Source organism: Saccopteryx leptura, chromosome 5, assembly GCF_036850995.1.
Source record: "Saccopteryx leptura isolate mSacLep1 chromosome 5, mSacLep1_pri_phased_curated, whole genome shotgun sequence".
Lineage (NCBI taxonomy): Eukaryota > Metazoa > Chordata > Mammalia > Chiroptera > Emballonuridae > Saccopteryx > Saccopteryx leptura.
In genome coordinates, this window is record NC_089507.1 from 107,584,019 (window position 1) to 107,605,009 (window position 20,991).

The window sequence follows — 20,991 nt, forward strand, 5'->3', positions numbered from 1 at the left end:
GAAGAGGAGAATGGTTGTTTTATAGTTTCCTTGGTGCAGGAGACTGAACTCTGTAACTTGACCTTGTTACTTAGTCCTCCAGTTTTAAGTTTCTCATCTCTGAAGTGGGAGTACTTAAACCCAGTCTTCCTGTAAACATTTTGTTTCTATTTCAAGCACTCAGTAAATTATTCTTATTTCTCTACTATTCCTCACCTTATATCACTTACTCACCCTCCATTTCTTATTGGCTTTTGAATTTCTCTGTATTCTTCCTGGGTTAACCATTCTATCTTATTTATCAAATAAACCAGATCTTGGAAAATCATATCAGAGATTAAATTGTACAACATATATGACTGGTGACCTCTTGAGCAAGAATTCCAGCTCAGACCCAGTTGGGCCTTCCAACATTACCCTATTTGTTCATAATTCCTGGGTCCCTAGACCTTTACTGTCCAGTTCAATAAATCGCCTCTTAATTACCTGTGGCCACTGAGCACTGAAATGTGGCTAGTTCCAACTGAGGCACGCTGAAAGTGTCGAATACATACAAGACTTCCAACACTTTGCCAAAAAAAAAAAAAAAAAAAAAAGTAAAAGAGCTCATTATTTATTTATTTTTAATCAATTACATGTTAAAATGAATATTTTGGATAAATTGGGTTAAGTAAAATATATTACTAAAATTAAATGTACTTGTTCCTTTTTACTTTTATTGAACAGCACTGGGGGATTTATAATTAAGTATGTAGTTCACATTATGAATCTATTGACAGTTCTGCCCTAGAAGAATGAGCCATCTTCTGTGGCAGCCCCACAGAACTCTGCTTCACTGGCTGTTTGCATATATTGAAATATTCTAAAAGTTTATCTGTTCAGGTTTTGAAGTCCTGAGCATTTGCTGACATTATTTTCAACTTCCTAAACAGCAAAATTAAAATATCCCACCAGAGGGCTCCAGAGGTATACTAACTTTTTTTTTTTTTTTTGGTAACTACTGCAAGTGTGTAAAAGTAAATTGCGTTGAGGGATTTTACAACAATACGATGTTTGGTCACTATGACTATGGATTTACTTGAGTGATGACTGTGTGCAGAATCCTGGGCATAAACAAAGATGTTGCAGATAGTCCCAATCTTTAAGAGAAAATGGGACTGATCCATTGAACGCATAATAGATGTGCCCTAGAAAGAACATTTTCTAAGGCTGCACACTTAAGAACACAATACACAATATTAACTTAAATATATAAATTGACATTCACTTGGTAACATTTCTCTTTAAGTAAGGTATAATGTTAAATTGCTGTTTGAAATAGTATCTGTGAAATGGTAATTGTAAACTGCTGTATGTCAAGTATAACTCCAGTTCCTTTTCTCTACCAACATTCACTACACTCACCATGTACCAGGCCCTATGGGCCTATGGGGATGAATACAGTGAGTCTCTGCCTTCCTAGGTCATTACCTGCCCCAGCTCCTTACCATTATAATATATTTTTGTAATGTATAACCCAGATTATGAATCTTAACCAGAATTATTAGTAGCAATAATTAAGATGTTGGCCATTATTTCTGCTTTGGTTAAATAGTAAATGTGCAGTGTTTATAATTTACAGTCACATTATCTCAGATGTTTTCTAGTTCAGAATACAGTGAGAATGGGTAGTTTAATATTAGTGTTAGTAGTAATATTATTAGAAATGTTTAACGTATACGGATACTTTGGTTCATGTGATGTGACTTTCCCAAGATTGTACACAACTTGTGAAATCCGAGTTTTGCTTGAAAGACCTCTGAATCCAATCCTTGTGATTTCCACACTGTCACAAGTCATCTCTTGAGAGCAAGTCAATGGTCGTGCTGGTGCAGGGTTTAGGTAGCTGTCTAATGCTGCTAAGATTTCAGATGCTTTTTGGTCACCCATTCAATTTCCTCTTTTAATAGTTCTTTCTCATGGCTGCCTAATAGTCTTGCCCTACCTCCTCTGAGGAATGACTGGCTCCCGGATATCCATAGAATAAAGATAAACTGAAATCTTTTAGGCAGTGTATTCTATGTCAAACCTTTTGTGCCTCCAGCATTTATAGAACATGCTTAGTACAGCTTTGCTGATGGCAAAACAGATAAAATCAGATAGTCTATTGTATCTTCATGTGACCTTGTTGTAAGTACAATTATTTTTTAGAAAGAGATTTTTCATTTAGCTTTATTTTAAAGTGAAAGATGCATTTGCATGCTTTTTATTCTAAAAGTAAACACAATTAGCCTTTTGTGAATGCCAGGAAGTAAAAAATAACCTTACCTTTATTTTCCCATAACTATGAACTGTTTTCTATATAGAATGGTAGAAAATGTTACAATTTTTTTTAAAAAGTCTTCTAAATGGTTTCCAAACTTTTTTTTCCCTAGAAAGTGACGTGCCTACCAACTGTCCAGCTCAGTGGGGGGCATATGCAGGTTACTGTTACAGGATTTACAGAGAAGAGAAGAAAATCCAGAGCCAGGCCTCATTTGCCTGTAAGTTGGATGGTGGTGAACTAGCAAGTATCCACACCATCGAGGAATTTGACTTTATCATCTCCCAGCTTGGTTATGGTAAGAATTTACATCAATAATATACTCGACTGGAGTATTCCCCACTTGCTGCTCATCTCTGGAAAATTTCATCATAAGTGTTAATTTTTTTTTTTTTGAAAGTAAAAAGATGAGAGAGAGAGACCAATTCCCACATGCACCCTGACTGGAATCCACGTGGCAACCCCAGTCTGGAGCCACGGCTCCAATCAACCAGGCAATTTTATTGACTGGGGCTGATGCTCAGACAAACTGAGCTATCCTCAGCATCTAGGGCCAATGTTCGAACCAATCAAATCACTGGCTGCGAGAGGAAGAGAAAGGGAGAAGGAGAGGAAGAGAAGCAGATGGTTGCTTCTCATGTGTGCTCTGACCAGGGATCAAACCCAGGATGTCTGAATGCTGGGCCAATGCTCTATCCACTGAACAAACCAGCCAGGGCCATAAATATTAAATTTAATAAATTTGAATTAATAATTCAATTATCAGTTTAACAAATTTAATAATAAATACAAATCCTGCCTAAAATATAAAATTGTATAGTATTTTAAAGAATTTTTATCACTAAAAGCTAATTTCATTTATGTTTTTATATATGTAACCCATTTAGGCCCTGGCTGGTTGGCTCAGTGGTAGAGCATCGGCCTGGTGCATGTGGATGTCCAGGTTCGATTTCCGGTCAGGGTACGCAGGAGAAGCACCCATCTGCTTCTCCACCCTTCCCCCTCTCCTTTCTCTCTATCTCTCCCTTCCCCTCCTGCAGCCAAGGCTCCACTGGAGCAAAGTTGGCCCAGGAGTGAAGGATGGCTCCACAGCCTTCACCTCAGGTGCTAGAATGGCTCTGGTTGCAACAGAGCAACCAGATGGGCGGAGCATTGCCCCCTGGTGAGCTTGCCAGGTGGATCCCGTTTGGATGCATGGAGTCTGTCTCTCTGCCTCCCTGCTTCTCTCTTCACAAAAATTGCAAAATAAAATAAAATAAATATGTAACTCATTTATGGATATTTTTAAATATTACTTTCCCATATATACTAATCTGAATTCAGAGCAGTCTACCTTAAATTTGTCAACAGTTTTACATTTCTTTAGTAATTATTTGTGTGTGGGGGAAGGTTTCTTTTTGAAGGTGTATATTTTATCTCACAAGAATGCTCTCTAAATGAAGCATTTAATACTTTGGATTTCATTCTTTATTGACCAAGCTAATGCTCCTAGAATATTGAGCAGTGAAAGAATAGGATACTTTATTGGAGTACTAGATGCTGGCCTCCATCTGTTAAAGAAATTTATGTCTCTATTTTAGCTACATCATTTAAGAAATGTACAGAAAATGTCATATAGTTGAAATATTGTAAAGTTTTCAAAAATTAAAAAATTATCTATCTATCTATATAGATATAGATACCTATATCTATATCTAGAGAAAATGGGACTGATTCACTCAGATGGCTTTCATAACTGATTTATAGAATGCAGCCTAACAACTTTACATTCTTTATTATATATTTTTGTGGGATCAAGGCTGTGCTTCAAAATGACCAAAGCTAGATATAGATATATATAGGTATAGATATCTATAGATATGTATATAAAGATGGGTAGAATGAGTTGGGAATGCTTATCTCGAAGAGGAGAGTGTGGAATAACCTAATGATAATGAGCGCTCCTCAGTACTTGCTGATTAAATGATTATCATTTGCTGCCTCCTTTACTGAAGAGACTTTTGAATTGCTGCAGCTGCTCATTTCCAGACAACAAAACAAGAGGAAACGGATGGTGGCCATGGTGGGGACTGCTTCCTGACACTGCCTGACGACTGGCAGGAGCAGGGGGAGGGAAGAGGGAAAAGCAATTGGCAAATAGAAAAATAGAGCAGTTTCAAAGAAGGATTTAAAAGATCCCCAGCAGTATTACTCCTGGTACTTGTGCCAGATGGAACCCTTTCTCCTCTGCTTACCTCACAGAGCTTAGTAGGCTGTGATAATAGCCTGCTGCAGCCTATAACTAATTTTCTGATTATTCTGTGTTTACTTATTCTATATTGACCGCATGATAATTATGTAATCAAAACAGATGTATCTGAACAATATCATGACATGTAAGTTATGATACTTATAATAGGTAATAAAGTTTGCAAATGAATCAGTGAAGATGCTGTAAGGGGTAATATGCAATTTTTGCTCTATTTTATGTAATAGCAGAACTTTATATGTTTATAGCTATAGTTATTTTGGGAAGTTGCATGACAAAGTTTGAGCTTATTCAGCTTTAGAATTCATAAATTTTCACTAAGGAAGCCTTCTCTTTTTTATTATTGATAAGGATTTCATTAACTTTTTGAGTAGTGAGTTTTCTTCATGCTTGTTGACCCCTGAGAGTGAGTTTTGTTTTTTTTTCAAAAAATGAAATCAATTCCAGTTCTAGTTTTGTTAAATTAAAATCATGTTTGTTTGATAAACAATTTATGGAAACAAGAAGAACATACATTTGTCTCTTTTTTTAATGTTGCCTTACACAGTTTTAAAATAAAAATTTTTGTTACAATCCTACTCTGGATGGTCAGGAGGCATGAGGACGTACATGAACGTTCGTGCTACTCAAAGGGTTAAAACAATGAAAATGATATTGATAAAAGTAAAGAATAGTTATAAAATTAAAAGAATAGTTCCTAAATCAAAAGCCCAGGAAACCTTTTTTTAGCTAATCGAAGTATCTTATATGTTAATCATGGAAAGACAGTGAAAAAATTGGGACTTGCACACATAAATTATGACTAAACTTAGATGGCTTTCTTAACTGATTTATAGAATTCAGCCTAACAACTTTACATTCTTTATTATATATTTTTGTGGGATCAAGGCTGTGCTTCAAAATGACCAAAGCTAGAGGGGGAGAACAATTTAGTGAGAAAAATGTTTATAGAAAATGCTTAATACTTTATTGTAATTGTAGGACTTGGGAATTAGGTTTTCATTAGTCTTGAAACTAATCCTTGAGGGGTCATTTTGAAGCCTATATTGGCTGCTCAAAAAGATTATGATCTGCCAAATTAAGTGAAAGGAAAGGGATCATTCTGGCAATGTCAGTCACGCTTTCTGCACTGGAAACATCTGTGGGGCTGGCGCTGGGCCAGTCAGGGACTTCTCCAAAAGCAGAGCTGAGTCACAACTTTTGGAGGAGGAGACTGAACCTTTTAGGGAAATTCCTATGTGATGTGGCATTTCTCTCATTTTCTACTACAAAATCATCTTTAAAATCCTTTGGCAGGTAATTTTATCTTACGGTTTAAAGAATGTAAATCAAGCATTCATGATGAAATTCACATTAGTGCAATTAAGTAAATATTGCATGTGTATTCATTCATTTTTTTAAAATTTGGAATTGTATATGTTTTTAAGCCATGAAGTCCCAGGCCTTCAACATTGTCCCACTTTAGTTATGATATTTAGAATTTTTGGAACTATAATTACTGATAAAATCATAATAAAAATGATAGAGTTTTAAAACAAAATGATCACATTTTGTATCTAGACCTGGTGGTTTCTGTTTTAACCTTTATTTGCTATTTGGATTCTTCTGATATTTCCTGGTGAAAATAATTTCAGATTCATTTATATTTACAAACAAATAAATAAGTGCCAAATGTTGGGACCCAGCCCAGGTCTGCATTTTTGCTTTTTTTTTTTTTTACTGTATTGATCACTTTCCACTTGATAACAACACAGTCAGTAAAATAGGAGAGGTTTTTAATACTTACTTTGAAACACACATAAGATTTAATAATAGTCAAACAGATTTATACAGAAATGTCATGTTTCCAACATAATGAGTGTGGTTGTTATGGAAAGTTATTTATAACAAAAAAAAAAGTAGTTTCACAAGATAGAGGGTAATGATAGACCCACCTCAATTTCATTTTTACAACTCTCATGAGATGTACTTGCAAAGCACAACAAAAGATTACAATCACATTGATGATGTAAAGAGTATATTACACAGTTAAACTAAAATTGACGACATAAAGTATAGCTCACAGTTGTTTACAGTATCAACAGAGTAGAACTATTGTTGATAGCAGAGGGCCTTCCTTTCCTGATAACCCCCTTGATCACCTTCTGATCTTTGAAATAAAAATTGTGTAAATTACTTCTGTGTTTTTCTTCTTGTTTAGAGCCAAATGATGAGTTATGGATTGGCTTAAGTGATAGCAAGATTCAAATGTACTTTGAATGGATTGATCACTCCCCAGTAACTTTTACCAGGTGGCTTCTTGGAGAACCAAGCCATGAATACAACAGGCAGGATGATTGCGTTGTGATGAAAGGCAAGGTGAGGCGACTTTCGTGACTCATATTAGCAAAAGCCACAAGGAGTTTTTCTCATTTACTACTCACTGTTGTTTAGATTGTGTCTAGTCTAGGTTATTTGACATAGGTCAAGGCTAAACCAAAATTCAGATTAAATTTTTTGAATTTCTCTCAATTGTTTAGCAGTCTAATTTTCAAGAGGCCCAGAAAAGAAACCAACAGAAACTTTTGGGTCAAGGTTGAAATTCACCAGTAACTAATGCTCAGATATATTCCTGTGCTGGGTTCTAAATGGAGCCATATAGGGGGTGGACAAAAGCAGTTTTACTGTTATTTGCATGAAAAAAAGACATGCCAGTTATGATTATTACAATAGTTTTATCAACTTCAAAGAATGTCACAAAGGCACAGTGCACTTAGGTACAGTCTCATAAGTGCCCAAATAAATAATAAATAAGTAATAATATAGGAATAAACTCACAACTTTAAGCCTACTTTTGCCCCCCTCTGTATCCAGACTAAATTCGCAGCTTTGGTTATTTCAACAGGTTGCTCTGACTACTTAGATCAAGTCTGGGTCATATAGCCTGGAGTCTGTGCTCAGAGAGCTACATGAGTGTGTGTGTGTGTGTGTGTGTGTGTGTGTGTGTGTGTGTGTGTGTTATGGTTACATGTAGGTGCCAAGTATTAAAATATTCCTCTTAACAGTGGGTCAAACAGCTAATAAGATATTAAAACATTGAGGCTCCAATCTTTGTGGCCACAGTCAAATTTGCTGTCAGTTTGTAAAACCTTTCCTTTGTGTATATGTCATTTTATCTTAGTAACTTCAAATCCTTTGTTTTCCTTTTTTGATGCACAATTACAAGAAAATAGCATCAAAGTCAAACAACCGATAATCAGTAAGTTTTTCCTCTTTGCTTTCTGCAGGATGGTTACTGGGCAGATCGAACCTGCGAGCATCCTCTTGGCTACATCTGTAAGAAAAAATCTCTAGCTGAAACACCAGGAAGAGAGGAAGAAAACACAGGCTGCGGGAAAGTGAGTACAGACCTATATAATGACTTCACATCAGCTGATAGTATATGATACACTTGGTTTTATTTTTGCCTGAGAAAGTACTTTATTACTGTCATAGATAGCCAAATGTTTCAGCTGCTTAAAATTCAATAGTTTATTGTTAGTGTTTTGTTCTTTCTAAAGTCTTGTGCAGGTGTTATTGACAGATTACATGGGGTATGTGTGGTCAGTAGCTCCTTTCAGAATGTCATAGGAATTGGAGAAAAGAGAACAGGGATAAAATGACACAACAAATGGGGTCTACAGAGGGTAGCAAGATTAAGGCAAGTCATTGGACAAAATGTCATTGAGATATTGATATGACCCTACGAGTTGTCAAGGACATTTCCAGTAGATAACCTTAAGGTGCAGATAGCAAACAATCCTTAGTCACTTTTCCATTTATAATATTTCTGATAAATATTTCCATTTATAATTTTCTGATTAACATATATTCTTTGCTTAATCATATGTATATATAGGAGATTGTGTGTTGTATGGCCAGCAGTCACGACCATCACGGCCATTCATGTGCAGGTTCTCATTGAATTCAGGCAGACAGTAAAGAAACAGTAGAGCCAAAAAACGGTGGGCCATTCCTTCATTCAAATCTCCCAATGGCCGGCGAGGAAATACACAGGGCTCCCAAAGCCACTGACACATTATCCAGTTCCACAGACTCTTCTCCGGTTTCTCCTGGAATCCAAGGCTTCACCAGTCTCAGTGGAGCTCGCAAAAGCCTCTCACCTCTGGTTCCCCATCTGCACACCTTCTCTCTCCAAACTGCAAAAATGGCTTCCTTCTGCCTCTCCTTCTTTCTCTTTTCAATACTTTCTAGCACAAAAACCTCTCCTCCAGCAAACATTAACAAGACAATGGCCTTTCCCAAGCAGGAAGGTTATTTGCAATTTCACAGATCACATACCTGGCACTGCACAGTGCCATTTTTTTAACACTAAAAGTGAGCGAACTTAAAAAATACAATTTTTACAAACTCGTTTGCCTCACATATGTTATTGTAACTTTTTATAAAAAAATAAACAATCTTTAAATTTTATTACTTCCATATAATCAATCTAAGTTATATGTACAGTCTATTAATTGTTATATCTATAATCTGATATAATCCAATTTAATCATTAAGATACCAATAGAAAAATAGGAAAATATTTTAATAAGGCAACTATTTGCCAAATACAGTTATTATGCTCTCATTGATTTTAAAGGATAAATGTTATATTCCTAATTAGATAGAATAGGACACTGAAGCTCAGAGATATTAAATAATTTTGGCCAGTTTAAAAACACCTGCTTTAGACAATGACTTCCTCAAAAAGCTGAGAACACTAGAAAAAAATCCCCTCACCAGCCAAGACAGCTGTGTGTGTGTGTGTGTGTGTGTGTGTGTGTATGTGTGTGTGTGTGTGTGTATGTGTGTGTATGTGTGTCTGGGCCTGGACACTGGGTGGTGTAGGGATCTTTTTGAAAATTCAGACTTCCAGACTCATAGGCCTGTTGTGATACTGATTTGGAATTCAGCTTTCAGTTCATTGCTTACATGTGCAGGAAACACTGAGCTAAGAAATCAACATAAAGTGGTCCTGAGTTGCTTATATTCCAGGATGTCAGACTGATACATATATGAATTTTCTTTTTCCAGGTTGACTAGGAATCTCACAGATGAGTTTAAAATTCAAAAATATAAGATATACCACCAGGACATTAAATGATAGAATTTAATGGATATTAGAATGAATGTTTTGTAAAAAGCTTACAGAAATAAAAGGTGTAACAGAAGGCATGAAACAGCTACCGAGTTTTGTTATGTAGTATTTTATTACGATTTGATTCTAAATATTTTTTATTTCCATTAAGATTTCTTTGACCTAAGAATGATTTAGAAGTGTCTCTGTGTGTGCATATGCATGTGTATGTTGATAGTGATGGGGGTTTTGTTTGTTTTTTAGTTTCTAAATAATTGGCAGGTACTGTTGATATTAATTTTCTTGCATTGTGAAAATACAGGATATTTTCTAATGATGAGAGGAGGGGAAATAGTGAGGCAGACTCCCACATGTGCCCTGACCAGGATCCACCTGGCAACCCCATCTAGGGTCAATGCTTGAGTACCAAGCTATTTTTAGTGCCTGAGGCTGATGCACTCCAATGGAACTTTCCTCAGTGTCAGGGACATCCATATGCTGGGCCGGAGCTCTATCCACTGAGCCAATGGCCAGGGCGTAGTATTTTTGTTATTTGTTAAGATTCTAGTTCATAGTCAATTTTTGTAAATATTTTATATGTGCTGAACAGGATGATCTTTGATAACTGGGTTCAGGGGTATATATATTTTTACTAGATTAAATTTAGCAATTATCTTATCTAGATATTCTATATTTCTAATATTTTTTCTGCTTGACAAAATATTCTCCTTGTAGTTCTGTCAATTTTTACTTTATGTACTTTGGTCTGTGTTATATCTTCCTGATAAATCACTCTTTAATTATATAATTATTTTATTCATAATAATGCTTTTCAATTATAAAGTTAATTTTAAATAATATTAATATTACTGGAGAAAATTTTTTTGCTTGATGTTTCCCTAGAATCTCTTTTTTCAACTAACTTTTTTGTTTGTTTTTTGACAGAGACAGAGAGAGGGACAGACGGGGACAGACAGGAAAGGAGAGAGATGAGAAGCATCAATTCTTTGTTGTAGCTCCTTAGTTGTTCATTGATTGCTTTCACATATGTGCCTTGACCAGGGGGGCTATATCAGAGCGAGTGACTCCTTGCTCAAGCCAATAACCTTGGGCTTCAAGCCAGTGACCTTTGGGCTCAAGCCAGCAACCCTGGGGTCATGTCTATGATCCCACACTCAAGCCAATGACCCCTCACTCAAGCTGGATGAGCCCATGCTCGGGCCAGCAACCTCAGGGTTTCGAACTTGGGTCCTCCGCATCCCAGTCCAATGCTCTATCCACTGTGCCACCACCTGGTCGGGCCCAACTAATTGTTTTTAATCATTCTATTTTAAGAGCAATTCTTGTAAATATATACCTGCATTTTTATTTTTAATCTAATTTGAGGAATTCTGGCTTTTAACTGGCAAACATGAGTTTAAATTTATTTTACTTATGTATTATATATCTAAATTAACCTCTACCATCTTATTTTGTACTTTATTTTGTTGACCATTCCATTTTCTTTTTTCTCTTTTCCTCATCCCATTGGTTCTATTAAATCTCTTTATCCCATTTTTCTTTTCTACACATTTAGGATTCATACATTCCCCCTTTTTTTTTTAATGGTTAAACTTACATTTTTAGCATGCATTCCAGACTTGAAGTTAAAGTTATTCAGTAATCTCTCTCAGCTTGCTGAAAAAAAGTGAAAATTATTATTATATTTAAACTTAAAGAAATTTAATTTGAAAAAATGTTAAACTCACAAGAAATTGAAAAAAAAACGAGCACTTAAAATCTCTCTATCATCTACTTTGCTTCCTCCAATGATAACATTTCATCTAACTAGTGTACTTAATCACAACCAGATAATTGACATGCATACAACACTATTAACTAAAACACATATCTTATTCATATTCCATGATTTAACTTCTCACACCCAATTAATTATCTTAGCTATTTGTACAGGCAATTAGAACTGGATTTACTAAGACATTTATTGATTTCTATGCTCAGTGTAGACTTTTAGCCCATTCACTCCTCCAGATTTAGAATTGCTCTTGCCAAAGGAAATATTTCAGGAGTTCTTTCACTGGTAGTCTGGGAGAGGAAAACTCACTGTCTTTGTCTGAAAATGTGAATTTATCCTCGCTCTGCATAATAATTGAAATAGGTTATTTTAGAATTCCCAGTTGACAGCTGTTTTCTGACAGTACTTTATATATTCTTTTTCTCCTGGCCTTTATTTTTTTCCAGTGAAATTTCTATTATTAGACTAGTCCTTCCTTTTCAAAAAATGGGTCCTCTATATTTTCTTTCTAATAGATTTTAAGATCTCATTGTTTTTGTCATTCCACAGGCTTAGGACAATGTATCTACCATATGCCCCTATGTATAAGACCCACCCTGCCTGACCAGGTGGTGGCGCAGTGGATGAAGCATCGGTCTAGGACATGGAGGACCTGGGTTCGAAACCCGAAGGTCGCCAGCTTGAACACGGGCTCATCTGGTTTGAGCAAGGCTCACCAGCTTGAACCCAAGGTTGCTGAATTGAGCCAGGGTTCACGTGGTCTGCTGTAGTGCCCGCCCCCCCCCCCCCTCGGTCAAGGCACATATGAGAAAGCAATCATTGAAAAACTAAGGTGCCTCAACAAAGAATTGAGGCACTTCTCATCACTCTCCCTTTCAGTCTGTCTCTCTCTCTGTTCCTCTCTCTGTCCCTCTCTGTCTCTGTCACCCACCAAAAATAGACCCACCCTTTTTCAAAAAATTTGGGGTCTGGAAACTGGGTGTGTCTTATACAGTGGTTGTAGATTTTTAAACTTGCATTTTCTACTTTTTCATGCAGATGAGGAGTTATATGAATTTTATGATGAATAAAACTTGAATTTGATAATTTTATGTAATACATTTTTTTCCCCAAATTTTGGGCCCCCAAATTAAGGTGTGTCTTATACATGGGGAAATATGGTAGATTTGGATTTTATTGGTTCTGTTTGCTACTCAGTATGCCTCTTCATCTGAGGGACTTGTACCTATTTTTCAATTCTTAAAAACTGTCTTTATTTATGTCATTAATTTTATTCAGTACTTCTGAAGCTTATCTAGGATGTTCTTATTCTACTTTCAATCAATATGTCTTCTAACCTCTTTTAATATTTTAATTTCTCTGCTACATTTCTCCAATTTTCTGAAACCCTATTTTCCACATTTAATCTGGCCATTAGGTGTTTTTTTTTTTTTGTTTGTTTTTTTGAGGGATATTTCATTTTCATGTAGTTTATGTAGAGAATGGCCACAGTGAACTATAATTCTCTAGCTATATTGTACAGTATAAGGCAGAAGTTTGAGTATGTCTTGTATGAAATGCATTATAAGCTTGTTAATTTCTTTCCTTTTCTTATTAATCAGTTTGAAAATCATCTGAAAAGAAAAGCTATTTTTATTTTATTTTAATTTCTAAAATTTGATTTGTCTTCAATTTTGGAGTTTTACTTTTTTGTGTGACGGAGTCTGGGCGGGGGCACAAACAGACAGGAAGGGAGAGAGATGAGAAGCATCAATTCTTCATTGAGGCTCATTAGTCTCCTTAGTTGTTCATTGATTGCTTTCTCATATGTGCCTTGATTGCGGGGGGGGGGGGGTTACAACAGAGTGAGTGACCCCTTGCTCAAGCCAGTGACCTTGAGCTTCAAACTGGTGAGCCTGTCTTTACAGGGGTAGTCAACCTTTTTATAAAAACCAACCACTTTTGCAGTGCTGGTCAACCTGGTCCCTACCAGGTTGGTTGCTCCGCTACTGCCCACCATGAAAGCTGGAATGCCCACTAGTGGGCGTTAGGGACCAGGTTGACCAGCATTGCAAAAATGGGAGGTTTTTATAAAAAGGTTGACTACCCCTGGATGAGCCTGCACTCAAGCTGCGACCTTGGGTTTTTGAACCTGGGTCCTCTGCTGTCCCAGTCCAATGCTCTATCCACTGCACCATTGCCTGGTCAGGAGGAGTTTTACTTTTTAACTTTAGATTTTTGTTTTCTTCAAATTCTGTATTTTGTGTTTTCAAATAGTTTTGTTTTTTCTTTATAGCATTTTGATATTTTATTATTGATTTTATTCCTTCTTTTGCACATAAGACATCTCAATCATACTTATTTTTATATTTTTCCAAATGTTTTATGTTTAATTATTAACTCTTCCTTAAAATGACAGATTTTCTTACATGATTTGTATTTTTTTATTAGCCCCTACCCATCTCTACCCCAATCCTCAATGTCATAATTTCACATGACCGGTGTTGTAGATATATTTCTGTTGTGTAGTTTTGCATTTATTTCTCCGAGTGACTAGAGAATCCTCTTTTTTGTAAACCAAGTTTTACTTTTTGCTTTGGCTGTGAATTCTCATCCAGTGTGAATATTGTAAAGTGGGGACCAGCACCCATCTGTGGCACAGAGATGGTATTCATTTCCAAACAGAAGATTTTTTTCCCTGTGCCCAGCAGCCCAGGCCGATGACAAGAATCTATTATTTCTCGGTTCTGTGGGCAGTTTTTTCACTTTCCTTTCACAAAGGACTACTTAATGGGTATCACCTTTATGCAAAAATTCCAGTTTCATCTCCTGCCTTAGCTGGACTGATGGCCAAGGTTCTTGTCTGTGTGGCATTAAAACCCCAGACCCTAGACCTTAGCGCCTTGATCTAGGTTTGATACACTCTAGACAACACTCAGTCTCAGCTGATGCATTTTCCATTCCAGCTTTTAGCTTTCTACTATGTTTTGGTACCTGGAAATTTCGCCTTCTATTTCTCAAACTCTAGTGTGGATTTTTTGTTTATTTGTTATGCTTTTATTTAACCTTTCTCTGTGGTTGAAGTATGGGAGGGGAACCACGCTAAATCATGTTGCCAGAAATTTGTTGAGTATTCTCCTAGGACCAGATGATAGGCTTTGCACTCACTACCTACGGTCAGTCTCAACAGGTAACAAAACTTGCTCATTTGCGAATTATTTCCTGTGGTTATTTATTCTAAAACCAAAATCTTAACCATTCTGTTCAGTTGCATTAGTAAACATTTCGCAAATCATTTTGTTGGAGGATGCCTCAGAAGTTGAGAGAATGACTGTCCCCCCATTTTATGTCATAATTTGTCATGTGAGGGATAACATACTACTGTTTCCTTTATTTATAAATGATTTTCATTGCATTTCAAATTATTCAGGTTTGTGTTCTTTTAGTTCTCTTATTTATCAATTTATGTTTCATGATAAAGGGATCATTAAAATATTACCTAATAAATATGTGTGAATATCTGCTTGATAACATTTATAGGGCTGGAAAAGATATGGCTTCTACTGCTATATGATTGGAAACAAACTTGTAACATTTGCAGAAGCAAACCAAACCTGTGTGAATGAGTTGGCTTACCTAACAACTGTTGAAGACAGGTATGCAATAATTTTAATTTTATTTTTAAATGTCAAATGATGAAAAGTTATCAGAAAAACCCAAGTATCAATGTGCTCTAATTTCTGAGTAAATTACATAAGATCGTGAGTCATGGTTTGCAAAAGCAAATTCAAAAACATATTCTTATTTGAATTCTTCATTGCTAACATTATAAAATATTTTGCTGCTTTAGTACTATAAAACAATATTCAGACTGATACTAATACTCTAGTAAATGTAATTTATTGATCTAACTTTTCCTGATATGTCACTTTTTTGAAGCAGAACAAATAAGTAAACATTTTCTGCTCAAAAATCCCACTTTCTATATTTACCACTTTTTCCACCAAAAAAGAGATCAGAGGGTTTACTAAATATTTTATTCATTTTTCCCTTTCCTTCATGTTTTTTTCTTTTTTTCTCTTTTTGGTAAGTTTACTGGACTTATAGGTCAAAAAAGGCATATGGATTTTATGTAACTTTTGACCTCTAAAGTCCCATCAATTTTAAAGATTTCATTCAGTGTTTATTTGTTTTCCTCTACTGTTTGCAAAGGACTGGAATAAGTCCAGGAGAAACTTAAAAGAAAATTTAAAATGTCCATGTCATTTGCAGTAGAAAAGTAAATTATTATTGAGTTTTAGTACAATAAGTTGTATTTATTGGCCTTTTAAGACAGACTCACTAAAATGTGGATGCTATTGGTATTAACCCAATCCTTTTATAAACATGAAAGATGTCATAGAATTTGTATAGTCTTTACAAAGAACTTGTATTTCTACCCACATCCTTCTTTCATGGACAATTAAATGTCTAATACAATGTAGTCCAATGATATAATGGGAGCCCCTGAAAATGAGAACATAGATACTTTTTATCTTGTGACAAGATGAGCTACACACCTTCATGTAAGGTGCAGGCATGTTCTGCTCTGCACTGTAGTTGATCCTTTGGTCTGTTGGAGCAGAGATTACCTTATATTTTATATTTTAGGTTTGTTTTTCTTTGTGATTTCTATGGTGTTTATATTCAGGAGCTCACTAACTCTGTGGTTAAATTTGTTTTTTTAGACATTTAAGACAAATTGAGTTTGGAACCTTAAATTTTTTTGGCTTGTTTGGTTTAGGACATGGAATTATTCAGTCTAGGGTCAAACAAATGTTCCGTTTCTGTGGCTTTCTCTGTGTTTCCCTCTCTGCTCTCTGGAGTTATCCCGACCTTCCTGTGTTCCTGGAAACGTTGGGCATTACTTCTCCTTTGCCCCAGAGAGAGAGTTTTGCCTTCATTGCTGCCTCATTGTCTAGTGTTGTCAACTAAGACCAACCTTGGTTCCTTTACTAACCAAATTGTATTATTAGCATATTATGCCAGATACATAGATGAGATTCAAAAAGAAAGAAAATGTTGAAATTTGTGATCTGCTCCCAGTTTTATCTAGAGATTGAATGTCTGCTCCTCTATATTTCTGGATAGTTTTCTGTTTCTGAGTGTAGATATAAGAATGAAATTGAGGGGAAAATCCACCCAGATGTTTCTATTTGTATCATCCTTGATAATATTATGACCTTTCAGCTTACTAAACCAAAAATCGTGCAGAATATTAGAAATGTTTGAAAAGTGGACTCATTTTTAAACAATGTATTTGCAAATGCTATGGTTTTATCCTTTGGCTTTTCAGCATTCTCTTATATGTTGAGAAGGGCAGAGGAGTTGGTGAGAATAGAGAGGAGTGATTTGAGTATATTTAAATAAATGTATTCATTCTGCTGTGTTGTATTTTTCCCTCATAAGATCACATTTCCTTAGTGAACACTGCATAATATAATGATACATAAATATAAGGAAATACGTTGGAGTTATCAACTAAATCATAGCTCATAGAAATGATATATATATCCTACTGATAATTTTAAGAATTTACATAAATATTTCTAAAATGTAGTTTAATTACTTAACATTTATTTATTTATTATTATTGCTTTTTAGATATGAGCAAGCCTTTCTAACCAGTTTGATTGGATTGAGGCCTGATAAGTATTTTTGGACAGGGCTTTCAGATGTACAACACAAAGGGAACTTCCAGTGGACCATTGGGGAGGAAGTTCAGTTCACTCATTGGAACTCAGAAATGCCAGGTGTGTATTCATTGTGCACAACCATCAGGCAAAGTCTGTTATTTCCTTATGTACCTGTCCAAATGGACAATGCAAATTAATTGTGTTTCAGTATTTTATATTCCGTTCTAGTTTCGGCTTTTGTTTTTTTTAAAAAAAATTCTAATTAGTTTTCAATGGTCTAAGAAAACAAGGAATACTGCTAGATTACCGGGTAGCACTTTATTGGAAACCTATTTAATGAAATCTTAAATGGTCACAAGTGGTCCAAATGGTTAACTTATTTCTGAGAGCTTTAAACTCTACTAAAGGGATATGAACCACTTCAGTGCAACTATCAATAGAAATATTCGTGTGCTTGAGTGGGTGGAGCAAAAGGTCACACTTATGTGGAACTCATTTCTGCATCTTGCATGTGCTACCCTGCTTAGTCCTTTATATATATGTTGGATTTTATTTTGTCCTTATGAGACACCTTTAAGGTAAGTTTAAATATCTTTATTTCAAAGGTATAGAAACTGGGACTCAGACAATTTATGTGTCTAGAAAGCTTCTGACCATGAATTTAGACTAATCTATGTAATTCACAAATCTGTGCTGTTGGCACCAACACCACCTGCCTCCATATAAGTGTTGAGTTGCTTCCTTAGTAAGTAGTTTCTGAAATAGCCTTTGAAAGATTCTTTGCCCTCTTTATACACTGATATCATAGCATATGACCTTACTCATTGTGTCAACCCCCAGGAAACTCAACATCCTTTATCACCAGTTTTTCATTGTGCCTGGACAAAGAGATAAAGGAGGAAAAGTAATTCAAGTGTATGAATTACTACTTAGCCTAACAAATCCTACTCTTGAGGAGTTCTTTTAATTTGTATTCTCAGCTCTCAACAAAGTAGAGAGATCAGTATTTGGATAGTGTGATTCTTGTTTAATTATTGAATGTTCTGAAAAATTGTAAAATTTCAGTTCATTTTAAATGGGGCAATCTATTAAGAACAATATTTTTTTTTAAAGTGCACACTTTAAAAAAATATTGGTAGGAGTGGTAATACTTATTCTAGGACAAACTCCTTGATTTTGCTGGTGGTGTTCATTCAGCTGCAGGATTTAAATTAATTCTGGAACGTCCTTGGGGAATAAAAATAGATGAAACTGGAACCATAGGGAATCAGCAATCTGGAAGAAAATATTTTGGAATAGATGTACCTGCCCAGAGCTTTGAGAGTTACTCTAAACACTTAATTCTCTTTAAAAGAATTATCATGAAAGATGACCTCATCTCAGCAGAAAGAATCCTAATGTTTTCAAAGTTCTGTCTTAATTAATTACTATTTGGAAATACAACTGTGCGACAGAATTATGAGCTATTAATCTTGAAATAGCCCTCATTTTATTTTGCATACTTTTTTATCCATAAAAAAATCATTACAAATCTGTACAGTAGGTAGTGATATTTGCATTTTAAGATGAGGTGACAAGTTCAGAGTGATTGACTAAACTAAAGTCTCTAGCTCCAACGTATTTCATTTTAAAGTCTGTAATGAACTTCTGGAAACCTACATGAACCCTAGGAAAACAGGAATCTTAAAGAATCTTTTTTTTTTAAAGAAATATGTTAAACTACTATTTTTGTCATTATAGTAAATTCTATAATGCTGAAATGCTTGTATTGTTAAATGTCTATAAAGGTGGGCACCCCTGCCAGATGTTGGAAATATAAAATGGTATCAAAACCTTGACCTTTGAGATCATAATTCAATTGGGGGCATAGGACACACAAATATAAGGTAAATAACTATTCAGAAGAGCATAAAAAAATTGCCTAAAGCCACAGCATCTTTCCTCTTCATTTCCTCATCATGTTAGGTTTGCCCACACAATCTGACATACAGGTTTGAACTGTCTTCTGTGAACACGGCCGGCTTTCAGCAGCACCTGCTAAGTGAACTTTATGTGTTTAATGCAGGGAGAAAATCAGGGTGCGTTGCCATGAGAACTGGGTTTACAGGGGGCTTGTGGGATGTTTTGAAATGTGAAGAAAAGGCAAAATTTGTGTGCAAACACTGGGCAGAAGGAGTAACTCGCCCACCAGAGCCCACAACAACACCTGAACCCAAATGTCCAGAGGGTTGGAGCACCTCCGGTAAAACAAGCTTGTGTTTCAAGGTGAGTCACAATTGCAGAGCTAAGTAAGAATTTTGAATATGCTTCAGCCTAAAGAATGAGCAAAGAAATGGAAACAAAACCAAAAACCACCATGCTGAGGCTTCACCTGTAGAAATTCTGATTTTATTGATCTGGAAGGGGGACCTGGCATGATTTATTTTTAAAGAGCTCTCGTTGGATCAGTGCTAATGACCAGTTGCATTTAGACCAACAAAAATAACTGACAGCACAAACACAGGTCCCAGCAGCCTTTCCTCTCATGCTTTGCCTTCACACCCCTTTCTCTGCCTCCTTCCTGTCTCCCATCATTTCTGGTCCTAGTCTGAGCTCGTATCCATTTCATTGTAATGAAAGGATTTTGCTCCCCTTCTTTCTTTCCCATTGTGTCTCATTTCTGCCCGTTCTTAGAGACCAAGCTTTTAGTTAACCAAATTGATAAGTGACTCTATAATAATGGCACGTGGGTATCTTGTAGATAATGCTCCATTGTTCTGCTTTAGCCCCTGGTTATTATGCCTCCAGAAGATGGAGGCATTACTGGGTAGGAGCACAGGGGTGTTCGGTGCCCTGTAAATAACAATTTCATTTTATTCTATTATTTTATACAATCTTGAGTTGGATTATCCATTTTCTCCTTATGAAATCAAGTTCACCTCCCCACCCCAAAATAAGCAAACAAAAGACCCAGTGTATTTATTCAGGTCTTTCTTTTTCTCTCTGATAAGTTTTATCCTTTCTATGAGAGGTTAGGTTTAGCCAAATGCAGAAATGTACTTATCTACTGTTTATCGATATTATTCTCTAAAGTTTTGTCCTCGGGACCTCTGTTATTCAATCCTGTGAGTGGCATATGGCCATGGCATGCTTTGTAAGACAAGCAGCATTGATGGAGAACTTGAATTATCAGCATGTGTCAGAATGATGTTGCTTAATCTTTTCTAACTTGAGGGGTATGGCTAGTTGGCTGGGAAACTCCCATTAGTAACAATAGAAACTCATGAACTATTCAATACAGGTTAGCAAATCTAGGCTAAAAGCATATTTTTAGAAAAGGGAATGTATTGTGCTAAATCAGGAGAGGATTTTGTAAATTGATTAATTGAGGACAAACACAAAAAAGATGAGGTATTTCTTATTGCTGCCGGGAAACTTTACAGTTACCGAACAAAGACCAGGTTTATTTTATACACAGCCATTCACCCAAGGGGTGGTAAGTTATGGAGATTTGTTGCAGGATTTTGAGAGAAGCAGCAGAATTCTCCAGAGCTGGGAAGTGAACCAAAATTCCAGGAGATGTTATCCAGGTGTGTGTGCAAAAAATCCACAGCTGTGCTTCACTAAAGAGTCTGTGGTTTTAGAGGTGTGTGGGATAGCGTTTGTTTGGAAATATATCGACCATCTTTGTATAAATTAAAATATGGAAATTATTAATACAGTTCAGCTGATAGTAAGTTGATTTAATAAAGTAAAACCTTACATCACAGTCTAGGAAGCTGAAGCAGTCACAGGAGTCTTGGGGTTACTTAAGTGGAAACTTGCTCAAGACACCTTTGCCCAGACAGCTCAAGTTAGGGTCAAGGTAAAGGTTATCTTGGGTTGCATGACGACAGCTGGGCAGCCACAGTCTGTTGGAAGCAAATTCCTTTTCTC

General features: G+C 35.9%; 1 protein-coding gene across 1 annotated transcript in view; it reads left to right on the forward strand.

Annotated features, from left to right (window-relative positions):
• MRC1 (mannose receptor C-type 1) overlaps window positions 1-20,991 on the forward strand; it is a 92,071-nt gene that overhangs the window by 34,464 nt on the left and 36,616 nt on the right. Inside the window, exons 7-12 of the mRNA XM_066384201.1 lie at window positions 2,394-2,579; window positions 6,730-6,887; window positions 7,796-7,906; window positions 14,942-15,057; window positions 17,045-17,193; window positions 19,142-19,341. Of these exons, the coding sequence (XP_066240298.1) occupies window positions 2,394-2,579; window positions 6,730-6,887; window positions 7,796-7,906; window positions 14,942-15,057; window positions 17,045-17,193; window positions 19,142-19,341 (920 nt within the window). The remainder of the gene's footprint in view (window positions 1-2,393; window positions 2,580-6,729; window positions 6,888-7,795; window positions 7,907-14,941; window positions 15,058-17,044; window positions 17,194-19,141; window positions 19,342-20,991) is intronic.